Source organism: Lacerta agilis, chromosome 12 (genome assembly GCF_009819535.1).
Source record: "Lacerta agilis isolate rLacAgi1 chromosome 12, rLacAgi1.pri, whole genome shotgun sequence".
Lineage (NCBI taxonomy): Eukaryota > Metazoa > Chordata > Lepidosauria > Squamata > Lacertidae > Lacerta > Lacerta agilis.
The window spans coordinates 31195165-31209086 of NC_046323.1; the positions used below are offsets into that span (position 1 = coordinate 31195165).

General features: G+C 37.9%; 1 protein-coding gene across 1 annotated transcript in view; it reads right to left on the reverse strand.

The window, feature by feature from the left end:
• Positions 1-992: 992 nt before the first annotated feature.
• ANKIB1 (ankyrin repeat and IBR domain containing 1) overlaps positions 993-13922 on the reverse strand; it is a 52271-nt gene continuing 39341 nt past the window's right edge. The window contains 8 exon segments of the mRNA XM_033165578.1: positions 993-4554; positions 4956-5089; positions 5331-5442; positions 8755-8806; positions 9522-9700; positions 12202-12347; positions 13263-13329; positions 13421-13507. Of these exon segments, the coding sequence (XP_033021469.1) occupies positions 3805-4554; positions 4956-5089; positions 5331-5442; positions 8755-8806; positions 9522-9700; positions 12202-12347; positions 13263-13329; positions 13421-13507 (1527 nt within the window). The 3' untranslated portion in view covers positions 993-3804.

The following is a 13922-nucleotide window of genomic DNA, read 5'->3' on the forward strand; positions in this document are numbered from 1 at the left end:
GCTGCTTTCGAACTGCTAGGTTGGCAGGAGCTAGGACCGAAGAACAGGAGCTCACCCTGTCGCAGGGATTCGATCTGCCGACCTTTTGATCAGTAAGCCCAAGGCTTAGTGGTTTAGACCACAGTGCCACCCACAACCCATTTTCAAGAGTAGAAGTCTACAATTCACACTGGTGGTGCCCTAATGCCCACTCAAGAATACAGCTCTGAACGGAAGGGCTCCACACATTGGGCCAGTTCTCGCTAGTTCTAATCCAACAATGCAAACATGTAGCCCAGTTAGCTACTTTAACCAACTGTTTGGTGATGAGTGAAAAGTGAGTACTAAATCCAGTCCCGATTCCCATCCTGAACAGCTGATTGGTGATATTTTTGAACTTTTAACAGGTTGGAGCACTGTGCATGTAGCAGCTATTTCTTTATGTGTTTTTGCTATCCTGATTCCTAGCTAGATTAGGGATGTGTCTACTTACTCAGACTTCCTGTTCAATATGTAAACTGATTAAGCAATGACCACATGAGCTCACCTTATATCAACAGAATCAAGCTAACCAGATTAGTGAGCTGTATACATCTACTGATGTACTGGACTTCTTTATCTTTACACCCCCACCCCCCATAATTTCCCCTTTCCATAGCTTTAAAGTTAACTATATCAAATAACCCAATTATTTTAAACTCCATGTAGTTCAGCTACTTAGGTAGATACCTTGGTTCATTATTATCTTTTTAAATATCCCTGCACACAGTACTTACATGGCACTTTAAATACATAATAGTAGGTTGGATCCAAAGGTACTTAAGTGAAACAAAATCAGCAGATGCTCTTCCACCAGAGCTTGTGCAAGCATATAGATTGCTACTAAACCAGTCTAATAAAGCAATGTACAATGCTTGCAGAATAGGACCAGATGTTATTTTCCTTCTATTCCCAGTTCTTTGGCTCCAATCCACTATTTGTTAGAGAATTAAAATTAATGAGACAAAATGAAATTAGATTAAGTAATAAATGTTTAATCAAAGAATTTTACATATTATTAACAGCATTCATTTGGCCAAACATCTACATGGTTGTAATATCCTACTGTATATAAAGTGGGAATGTATCAAGTATAGACTATGAAAGTGCAAATAGCATTTTCAAGATTATTATTTTTACATTACAAAATTAATTGGTTTACAAAATAGGCTTGCCAAACTTTCTTTCTGAATTGCAAATTCAATTACTGGGGTGGTCTTAAATTTAAATAAGTACCAAGAAAATACAAATTTAATATGCTAATGTTCATGCTCAGAATAAAGTCAACATAGGAACAATGGTGTATACTGCACAATCTAAACCAAATTACAGTAAAACCAGAACCCACAAACTTCACTATTCGTCACAGAGAGCATGTACATATCTTCTCTTAGCTTTGCAAGACATCTTAATGCAATATACAAAATCTGTGTGAGGATCGTCCTATTTGGAAATTATAAACTCAAGGAAGCTGTATGTGCGTCTCAAATTAATTTCAGTTTAAAACCAATTAATGAGGATAGAATCTTCAAGTCCTATTTTTGGTTAAGAAGATTTTATACCAGACAGTTGTTTAAATAGTTTCCTAAGGCTGGAAACAGGGTTTCAACATCAATACCTTCAGGATAGGGCAGTTAGAAGCCAAGCTAGAAAATGTAATGGATCTACAGAATACAGTGAACAGAGCAGCGAACTATTCCTTCTAAATAAACTTCTAGAAGAAATAGATTTTTATTTTTTTTTACTTTTGGAGTAAATAATTAATATGTAGTTATTTAGTATTATGAGCCACAGGGACTGCAAGATTCCAACAGTAATCTTTAAATGAAAGAGTTAAAATACTTTTTCTTGTAACTCACAGTAATCAATATACATACAACCTTATTTCCCATCATAATACTTTACTATACACAGTCAGTAGTGAGAAACCTTTATATCAGACATCAGCAGATCTCTCATATCAAGTCAAACATAAAAATGGAACATTTCACCTAGTTTCCTTGTGTTATCCTAGGATTCGATTATATGCAAGCAAAACAGTAATTTAAACAATTTCTTCTAGTTAAAATTACAAACTGCATCACTGTAACTTACAATGAGGTCTTGATGCTTTTAAGCCAATCTCAACAAGAATTTTCTTCACAGTAGGACACCACTAGGGAAGGTATTTTTTTTCTTCCTTTTACATTAAACAGCAACCACACACCAAACGAATATTGTGCAATTGAAAGGATACACAGTAGTGTTTTCATTATTTATATAAAAAACTTTTGAGCATTTAGGGTATGATACTTCCCAATGTGGGCACAGTGTCTGCATAGAGGGATCTGCACACAGAGGGATTATTCTAAATAACCCCGTTTCTCCCCTCCCTTTCAGAATGTACGCCCTGGTGGCACCCTTCCCCTATTCCACTCTCAGGCTCTCTCTGCTCAAGATGCAGAAGTTAGATCGCACAACATGAACTGTATTGAGCAGGAGGGCTTATATGGAGATAGATGAAGCACACACAGATCTCATGCAGCCTGTACTACCATGGCATGCATGCTGGGAGGGGGAAATGGGGCTCAGCTGGTTTGTATGGGGATCCTTCTATGTGTTAGCACCACACCTGTATAGGGAAGAATTTTACGCTATGTCATTATTTACCGGAAAGGCAAGGCCATGAGTGGTTTTTATGGAGGCTTTTGCACTTCATAGCATAGTAACTCCCGAACAGATAACTACTCATTCAACTGTGGCAACTATCTATTTGAGTTAGGCAAAGGCACGTTAACATGTTGCATGTAATATGTATTATTAAATCTTTATTGTGGGACTGCCTCTAATGTCAAGAAATTTCAAACTTCTTTATTTTATAATTATCATTAAAAGCAACTGCACTGTGCATAAAATGTATTGTTAATTATGAAAACAAAAGGCATATGATTGCACTTCCATTAAAGTGTCTTTTCAATACAGCATAGCTGCTGCTAAATCAACTATTTAAAATAACTGTTCTTAACAGTAGAATTAGGCTTAATTAACTTAAGGTACAACTTATGTTAATGCAGTCACCAAGGCAATAAATGCCAGTTAAATTTGGAAAAGCGTTTCTTTCAAGTGGTCCTTCTATCACTAATAATTATAGGTGCGCTTTAAAACAGCAATACTGCATACTTTTTGTGTTGAAGTTGTTTGCTATTTACAGTTTGGCACATCTGTACTGTAAATAGACATTAAAAAAACAATTTTAATTAGAAAAGAATATCCACTCCTTGGTTTGTGAAGCAGCACTGAAGAGAAGTATTGTATACCTCAATTCACACTGCAGGTTAAAGATTAGTTGGGGAAAGGCAATGAAAAAGCAAGGTATAAAAAATACTGCTAAACACTGGTTAGAAGACAATTAAAATAAGGGGGAAAGAGGAGAGAATGGTTTCGTATAATCAATAATTCAAATACTCAGTGAGCCTTTAATCCACACTTTCAAATTAAGGATCACCAGCCTAAGGCTAAATAGATGCTGCATTGTATTAGGAATGTGGAGTACAAACTATTTCTCTCTCTTCAAAGTGAACAGAACACTGTCAAATGCAATGGAAATTCCCTGAAAGGTTCACATAACCACCGTAAAGAACTTAAAGGGAATTCCTATATATTCCATCTCTACACCACGGATAAACAGCCAAGCTCTGCTTATGCGGGCCAAAGTCTCCAGAATGCTTACTCCACATAGTGTACCGCTGGCAACTGTCTAGCCATTTTGGCTCCATAATCAATTTCTGTGTTCAAACTTGTTTGTGTTCACACCAAATGTACATGTTCATTCCACTCAGTTGAGCTCTGAGATATTTGACTTGAAACATCTCCTGAAGCATCCACTTGGCTAGCTGCCTCCCCAGCTGAGTCCCCACTTGGTGGTACTGCTTCTTCTGTCATAACATTCCCAACAGCGCCACTCTCTTCTGTCTGGGTGCTTCTACCTTCATTTTTGAGCGAATCCTCAAAAAGTGCATGCTCCTCCAGAGGGTCCTGTCTTGCATCAGGAACATGTGGTTGCTCCAATGACCCCTCTTCTGTACTAGGTTGCTGTGAATCATCATCTGTTTCCGTACTTGCTGAAGGAATGAGTGCAATACTTTGAGGATTCATGTCATGGAACCAGGCCATAATGTTCCCAAGGAGATTTTCATTTATATTAGGATCTTGGCTACTTGAATCAGCTTCACTAGATGTTGAATACAGGCCACTTCTTGCATCACTGAAGGTGTGAGAACTAAGATGGTCAGTTGAAAATGGATCACTGTCTGCACTTAGTTTCATCAGACTATCACCAAGTTCTAGAAGTTCAGAGCTACTTAGAGCAGCTCGTGGATTATCTATACTTATGGGACCAGAGTCCAACCTTGTAGGCAATGAGGTACCTATTGCTCCTAAGGAAGCTTCATTGGTTAGAAAGTCTCTGGTTTCATCAATAACTAAACCAGATTCTTGCAATGATAACTGAATAGCAAGCAGAATGTTTGGGTCATCTTCATCCAAGGAGCTTAAAGCCTAAGAGAGAGAGTAGAATAATTTTCAGAATAAATGCAATAAATTTATTTCTATACACACACATCTACAATCATATACTCAGAGCAGCGTTTCCCCCCTAAATTGCTTCCAGTTTTCAAGAAGAAATTAAATTTATGCATTCAAGAGAATACAATTTCATAATACTTAATTTAAGCTAATATTTTTGGTGTGAAACTGATGTCCAAAAGATGCTAACTCAGACACAAGTCCCATATAAATTCATGGTACTTCCAATTAAACCTGTTTCCTTAGGAGCTTAGGTGTTCAAATTATTGACAACCAGAGTTAGCTGACAAATTAGCTAACTAAAAGCAGAGGCTTGCAAGATACAGATACAGGAAAGAAAAGAAAGGGAAAGGGAAAGGCACAAAGGAATATACCTGCAGAGAATCCTGGTTTTCAGAGTGACTAACAGGAGTATAGTCATGAAGAGAAGAGCTGTGAAGAATACTCATGGAAGCTGAACTCACCATGGAATTACCATGTCTTCTGTTACTACCAGGTTCTTGAGTATCTGTTCAAGAAAAGAAAAGTTTATCCCTTAATTTTACTGAGAAACCTCGTAACCAGATACTCCAAACCACATTCAGTTAGGCTACACATGATTTATTTTGGCATTTAAGGCTTGCTAATCAAACACTAACAAATTGCTTCATTGAAAATAAACTACAATCTATAATTATACAGAACTCCTCTTTAAAAAGAAGGAATATCCGCTAGCAAAAAAGTAAAGAGACCTTCTATACAAGTCTCACCTAATGTGCTTTCACTGGGGTCATCGGGATCTGGAGCATTACTAAGCAGGCTGTGCATGTCTCCACGTCGGCGCTGTCTGTGCCTCCTCCGATACTGAAATTCAGCATATTCCTGCATAAACCAAACGTTACAAAATACAGGGGAGCATGCAATAATAGTTTGGGGCATAACAAACAGCACATTTAAAGAAAAAAAAAGAGTGCCTGTGATTTTATGCATTATAAAATCACTTGTTTTCATAAAAAGTAAATAGCAGCCTATACCATGCAAGCTTTTTCAAAAGAAAAATTGGACAGATTACACAAACTACTAAATTAAACTAACAAGACTATATAAAGCTGCTGCTGAACTGCTTGCAAATCTTACTGCAAGAATACCAAGGCATATTTATCTTATATAAAATATTTAATTATGCATTTTATACTTAATGTTTAATTGCTTTCCCCAAAAAGTTTGTGTATTATATTGATGAATTTTACAATTGCCTAACATTATAATACCACATGGCTCATCCTCAGGCAAAAACACTGGCTTATCTGCATCCATTTCAGCAATGCTTAAAGAGTAAAGGATGCACTAAGGGTGTTTTATATAGTTAGGCGTGGGTTTAAGAGACTAGTATAGAAAATAAGATTTCTGTAATGGAAAAGGGTGCTTATCAAAAATGGAATGCTTATCAAAAAAAGTACAGTAAAAAGTACAGTACAGGGAAGTATGTGTTAATCGCATGCTCATGTTCTCTATGGGTTATCACTGCTTTGATATAACAAGCTGGATAAATAAAAAAATGTTTCAGTTATGAGCAAAAAGGTTTGTGGCAATATCAGTGCTTTCAGATATCAAATCCTACAACTTTGTAATAGGAAAACAAAAAAGGAAGTTTCTCGCAAGCTTCAGGAATGGAGCATTCAAGGCTAATTTTAAAGCCAAGTCTTGAACCTGATTTAAAAAAAAAAAATAAGGACTGCATAACTAGGATTAATGCAGCAATGGACTTAAATGGTAGCATATTTAGGCTGCAAGCCTATCCCCATTTACCTGAAAGTAAGCCCTTCTGAATTCAACAGGACTTACTTCTGTGGGGCTGAACTGTTAGGCTTTCAGTAATTCCTAGCCTGTTATGTTCTGAGATAGTAAGATAGTGTAAAACATTACTTTAAAGGTACTTTAATTTTGATGTCTGATTTCTTTGTAAACCACCCTGCAATCTTTTCTGATGAATATGTTGAATCAGGAAATATGATTTGTTAAACAAAGGCAAAGGATGTTTGGCTTTTTGTAATTTTGAAAAGCTATTTGCATACAGTTTCAACACTGATATATGAGTTTTATACATCAGCCAAAACATTGCCTTAAAAAAAGAAGAAAGCCAAGTCTATTTACTTTAGCAATTTTTTGCACAGTAAAGTAGTCTAATATGCAATAATCCTGTGCCTGGTGAATTTCTTTTCAAAAAGAATTCCAAGAGTATATAGCCTTGCACCAATTCAAAGATTTACTTTTCTCTATCAACATGTAGCTTTCTCACAGCTGCTCAAAATATCTGCAAAGCATCTTTCAAGAATCACACTTTGCCGAATTATGTTTCATTAAATTATCCAAGAAAATTAATTGTTAAGAATCATGGCTAAACAGAATGTATAACTTATTTAAGCATGCTTTCCTGCCATGTCCCCCCCTGTAATATTAAAAAAACAGTTTGTCTTGTGTGGTTTGCTGAACTAAGTTCCTCTGCAGAACTGGGAGATTCTTGTTGAAAACCAACAGACATTAACAAGAAACAGACTGAGTTTCATTTGCTGTAGGGCATGATCGTTTGGGATAAAAGCATTGCTACATCTTTTGAATGAACAACAGAATGGCAGATGAGATTGAAAATAAGCACAACATGTTAGTGTTATTAATGCCAGATAAAGCAAAAGAGCGCTTTCCTATGTTCACTAGAAACCTCAGTAAGAATGTCACCTCAGTGTGCTGTTACTGTGAAAAAGACATGTAACGATAAGATTAAAGGTGTTACTAAAAATGCTAAGTTTAAGGGTATCGGGTGGCCTCTATTTGTGTTTGTTACTCGATTAGAAGAGCTACACTTTCACAGCTAGATTTTTGGAGACAGGACAGCGATTGCCCATGATTCTTGGTATATCTCATATAATACTTGTATGACATTTTACAATTTTAGTTTGCAGCTGTATTCTCCAATAAGGTGTGTGGGTGCTAGGTATTTGTAGCTCCACTGCATCATTTAATTTTCTCTTTTCTTGTGTTATTCCTTTTAAAAAATTTCTTGTTCTATTTGTCTTTTTCAGGTTTGTATCTAGTTTCTCTACTTATGTAACAAAACGAAATAAAGACATATTTGATGAAAAAGAAGTCCTATTGATTCAATGGGGCTAGGATTTTTAGGGGTCGTTTTTATAATTATTCAATTATTGGGAACCAAGTTTTATAGGAAGAACTCAGAAAAGCAAGCAAGTTCATTTGTCTATAAGAAGCAAGCTATATTCTTGCAAGCACAGTGCTGTTCAGCAACAATAGAAAAGGAAATATGCAGAAATGTGTGGATCTTACAAAAAACCCCAAACATCACACACTAGGTGTAGAAAACCTATCTAACTCAGGGATTTTCATACTTGAGGCAGGAACAGAGGCTGCAAAAGGAACAAAATGTAAAATTAACCTATTCAGATCAATCTGGTGTGGTTTTACTTATTTCTTCCTGGCGTGTTTTGCAGCTGATGGCAAATTTTGTATAAAACTTAAACTAAAGAGATATACATCTCTGGTTAGATGCCTGTGTCTCACTAGAAGTACAAGACTGCACTCACGTACATTTGCATTTCCCTGAAATGGAAGATGCTTAAATACATACAGCTGGGAGGAATGAAAAAGGGAGGGAAATTAGAAACAGCGTGCCAGCACCAGACTAATATAGATCATTGTTGATCGCTGACCTTTGTCAAAGAGCCAGCTCAGAAGAAGGAACAGAAAGGTATTTCGCATTACAGAACTGGCATGGATCTTCTGCCCATGAAAACTTTATTTATGGTTTAGTCCCTTGACAATGAGGAGTGTAGGACCTTCCCATAGGAGGAATGGAGCAAGATGCCTCTCCCACATCAAACAGGCATAGATAGAATGCTACTTTAGCTGAGACATTCGTCATACTGTTTGCTGGGACACAGCTGAAGCAGAGCTAGAGGATTAGGGTGCCACGTTGTAAGCCACCTTGTATATCTACCACGAGATATAAAATTAAATATATTTCCTTCTATTGTAAAGCAGCAAAAATAGAAAGCTCATCCAGACCTTGTAAACCTTGGTGCCGTTTGCAACAACATTAGGAAGCTAATCATGCAAAGTGAAATTCCATCTTAATTTCCATAATAATACACATTTTAATTAAAAGCAACAAAAAATTACCTCGGGGGATGCAAATCCTAAATATTCCCAATCCCATGTTCCACCAGCAAAGCTATAAATTAAACAGACTTTGTTAAAGAATAATAAATTGTGAAAAGCCCCCCCCTCCAACAAACTGAGTACAAAAATGAATGTGTTCATTTGATCAGCTTCAAGGGCTGTCCTGTGCAACCTTTCTGGAATTTTACTTCAAGGGCAATGGTGTAATATCAACCTTTCATTAACATTTGTGTCCTTCCCTCAAAACCACCTCCTTTTGGTGCAGTGCAGCCGCAGCATCTAGCATTCCTTTCTATCTCAAACACCAAGGGGAACTAGAACTTGCTAGTCCTTGTTACCAACAATGCTACTATATCCATGTAAAAAGATCAGCAGTCAAGAAAAAAAAAACTTTTGCCAGCCAGAAGTTTACAAGAGTAAGCTGAGGTGTTTTAAAGAAGTTATTCCTGCATTTTAATTCAGAGGATCAGCACTGCACATACACACCTCAGTCCAGCTAGCAGATGTATAAATCTTTCCCTTGTTACAATTCTGGCCGCAAGCTCGTGTCCGTGTCCCGCCCCCCCCCCCTTAAAACTTTTAGGTGGGAAGTGGTGAAGCATCAATAATAGATTTTTAAAAATGAATTCTGCAAAGCAAACCTACCAGGACTACCTGCCCTACAACTTGAAGGCTAAGCAGAGGAGTTTTTAAGACAGGCTTACCAAGCCGAGTGGCTGTCAGGTGAACCTCTTTGGCCATACAGATCTTTGTTGTTATTAGGTTACCTGCGCCTTGGAGCTTCTGGAGAATCTGCAGGAGCAACTCCTCGGGCCACAGAGGCCAAGAACTCTTGCCTCTTCTGCTGTACAAGGCAGGCTGCACGGATAATTTTATGACGCGGAGTACGAAGGTAAGGCCTGTTCACTTTCTGAGCAAGATCCTCAGTGACCATCTCAAGATCTGTCTATAGCAGAAAATAAAAACTCTATGTAAATTCTTTACATGTCAAGAAACCTTAACTCTGGATACTTGCTGTGCATGTTATTTCCATGGGGACAAGAAAGAACAAACCAGGAAAAAGTGGGTTAATAGTGCCTAGTATAGAGTGGATCACATTGCATACTTTTGGTTATTCTGATTCCTGAGGCTCTACCCTAGTTCTGCTCATAACCAAGCTGGTCTTGGGAGCATAAAATGTTCAGCCTGAAAGAAAAAGTCTGAAGAAAAAATTCCCTCCTTAGGGAACATGGCTGGAATACAAGGATTTAAGAACCGGTGAGTTTTAACTGAACAAAATATGACCCACTCACCTACCTGAGTCCGTGATGGAACTGGCTTCCTACTGTAAAACCCCTGGAAGGAACATTAATGGTAAATGCCCAATGTTCTGTTCTCTGGCTGGCATGCAGGAGTAAGCCAAGAAACAGTGGGACTTGCCTAAGCTGACCCAATTTTGGGAGAGAGTTGCATTCAGGTGGGAGAACCAATTTTGGGAGAGAGTTGCATTCAGGATGGCAGAAAAGACCATTTGGGTTCCTGCCTGTAAACAGGATTTCTATGCATGCAGAGAGGTGACCCCAAGTGGGACTTGAGCACCACCTAATGGTCAAAAGCAGAATTATTTCTCCAAAGAAAATCTTCAAAACTCCTTCAATTTTCTATTATGACAAGCAAAGGAAGTAGAAACAGAATAGAGGAGAGTGACAGCCAACACTAACAAGCAATAATACCATCTTCTAAATAACAAATAACAGTAAAGACTAAAAAGCTCAGGCAAACTGTACCATGAATGCAGAAAGCAGACCCAGGCAGCCCAAGCCATGACTGAAGGCTTCAACACATCATATTTGTTGGCAACGGCCACATGCCTTTTGTGTATCCAACTCAATTACACAGTTAATTAACACAGTTAATTTTACCACTCTGGTCTTGGGCAAGAAGTTCAGACATAAAGCAGCTGCCCTGGAAGTTGAAGGGGTGGGCATCAGATCCAGAGCCACCACCAATTTACATAGGAGGAGCAGATAGTGAAAGTACTGAAAGAGATGATAATAGTCAGGTTCCCCTCTCCGTTCATCCTCATCCAGAATAAGATCAGAGGAGACAGGGTCCTGCTTGGGTAGCCTGGGGTGCTTTGAGTAGTTCTGCCCTATTATGAGGGCAAGGAGATAAAGTAGTTTTTCCCTCTGGAGCTGAGGCTGGGAGAGAGTAGGGGGAAATGTAAAACTATTTTTGAACAGGAGGACAGGCACACAAAGAAATTATTAATAAGAGCTAAACTAAAAGCCTGAACCAAATACAAAGTGGCAAAGGGTAGAACAAGAACCAATTTGGTGAAGGCAAAATAAAAAACAGGATTCCAAAGGTGGGTGGCCCCTGTGAAGGTTCCTTCTCTTTTGAGCAGCAATTTTGCCTTCAACCACTAAGTGGACCTCAAGTCCCACCTAAAGTGACAGCTGCATTCACAGAGTACGCAACTGCAGTAATGTGTACTGCCCAAAGGGAGCCTCAATTTTTTAAAGAGCTTTGTAAAGGAGAAGGCTGCCCTGGTCGCCACCCTGAAAATACACTAAAGTGGGTTGTTTTTTGGGGGAAAAGATCACTGAAGTAGCTCCTTATCAAGTGGAGCAAACCTGAAAGTAAATTGGGAAGAAGCTGTTGAGTTTTGCAGCATCTGCTATAGGTGCCCTAAGCCTACAAGCCAGAATGGATCTCTAACTTTCTTCCAGAGTGGTAAGATGACACAAACACACAAACTGAAATTTCCTTTTAATTCCCATATTTAATTTTGTATCTTTATTAAGGCTTTTATTGTCATTAATTTTTAAATTAACTCTGTGTGTGTGTTTGTCTTAGTTTTGTTTTATATGAGCTTAAAGCTGAAATAAAGTGATTGATTGACACACACACACACACACACACACACACACACACACGAGGGAGAGAGAGAGAGAGAGAAGGGGGGGTAGGGAGTTGGACTTCCAGAAGGGCTCCATAAAAATTTAATGCCTGCAAGACATCCTATCTATGCCATTTCTGCTCAGAAGAATGAGAGGAAATAGAGCAGGACATTTTTAGCACACATTACACTAAGAGCAAATATTTTGTTGTTCATTGGTACACAGTCTTACGACTTCTAAAATAAAGTTCCTTGTTTTGCATGGGAGAATTGAACATTTGCTTAACAGTACAATCCTATACATACCCACTCAAAAAGAAGCCAAGTAAGTTCAATAAAACTTACTCCCAGGTAAGTATGCATAGTATTTCACCCTAACGCTTCTTCATTGAAGCCAATAGGATACATATCTCCTTAATCTTTCGAGTTGTGCTCTTAAGAATGCAAATCTAGAGGAAGTTACTGGGAAGCAAGTAAGAATTACCAGAAAATATCAATTCAATATATACAACTAGTAAGCTGTAAAAATTAATCACAGAAGCCACTAACACAAGGACCTCCTTTACCTGCATAAGTTCAAATATTTCTTTTTTTGTGCTTTTTGGCTCTAGAAAGAATCCATATGGGTAAGAACACTTCAGGATGCGGCGAGTTTTGAGGAGTTCTTGTACTGCATCTTCAATGAATATAGTATCTGGACAACCTCCTTCAGCTGCAAGAGAAATCCAGGCATTGCAAAGAGTATTTTGTTTCCCATTAGCTGATGTGATGACTATTTCAGCAACAGCAGAACTTATTCTAAACAGAGTATAATGTCTTGTGCAAAATGAAAATTGTTTTTCAAATCCTAATCTAGATTTAAACACAAAATCTATCTCCATTGTTTGACTGCATTCAGATTTCTGCATTCACAAGACGGCATAGTCACATTAGTCCAAATTAAAAGAAATTCACATTGAAGTCCCACTGAAACTAAAAAATACAAGCATGAGCACACAGAGAAGATGGACAGTACACTCTAAAGACCACTTCAAGCAAATGCAGGAAGGAATTTAGGGCTTCACATGGGGTAAGATCAGGGGTAGGCAACCTTAGACCCGGGGGCTGGATACGGCCCAATTGCCTTCTCAATCTGGCCCGCAGGCAGCCCAGGAATCAGCATGTTTTTACATGAATAGAATGTGTCCTTTTATTTAAAATGCATCTCTGGGTTATTTGTGGGGCATAGGAATTCATTCATTCCCCCCCCCCAAAAAAAATATAGTCTGGCCCAAGAGAAGAGATCCTACATGAAACTAAAGTTTCTTGTTGCTTTTCAGCATCAACACAGATAAATGAAGAAAAGGAAGCAACAGACTGGTATCGGAGAGGAACTGTATGATTGGGGAAGATACTAGCTGGTACTGAAAAATATATATCTTTATTTAGATTAGAAGACATAAAGCACATGTCATATACTGCAATATATTGTTTGTTCACCCATTAATCAAAGTAAATCAAGCCACACAAATGCTCAGTTTGATAAGCACAAAAGCAATGGCCAAAAATAAATTGGATTTTGAAAGGCTTTGATGTACACACATTATTCTGAGCACCCAAATGTATCACATAAACTCAGCACACTTACGTCCACTAAGAGCTCTACTCAGTTGTTCCATCTTTTCTTTGGCTGTTTTTAGAAGGCGCTGTTCTAACTAAAATTAAGATAAAATTTTAAAAGTGAAGAACACTGTTTTGAACCAATAAAGCTGGAAAATAATTTTATAGAACTATTTCCAACCGTACTTGGTAACTGAGCTCATGGTTCTTAAACCTTGTGTAATAGTGCATAAATCTATCAAGTTCTTGAAATCGTTTGTGTTTCTTTTCAGCCTAGAAAATAATTACGGGAAAGAAAGATAAAAAAATTAACGATTTGCTAGTTTTATCTTAATGTAACATTTATGAGCAAAGGGAAATGGGCAATCAACCATTTAAAATGTGAATAATAGAGCTATATTCACAAGCAGCACAGTGATGAATACTGTATGAACAAATCAGCCAGCTGGAAATATACCTTAACACATCTCACAAGTCAAACTGCACTTTGGCGTTATTAACCCAAACTCCTAAGCCAGTTTTTTTTCTGCCTTACATTGTATCCTTTGGTGGGTAACATTCCTCCCAACCACTTTCCGCTGCTTTTCTTTGTGCGCCCCTCCTTCTGCCATTCTGAGGCAGCCCTCAGAAGTTTCATGGTAGGAGCATGCAAGGTATTGGTGAGGTGAAGATGCTGCTTTCTTGAAGT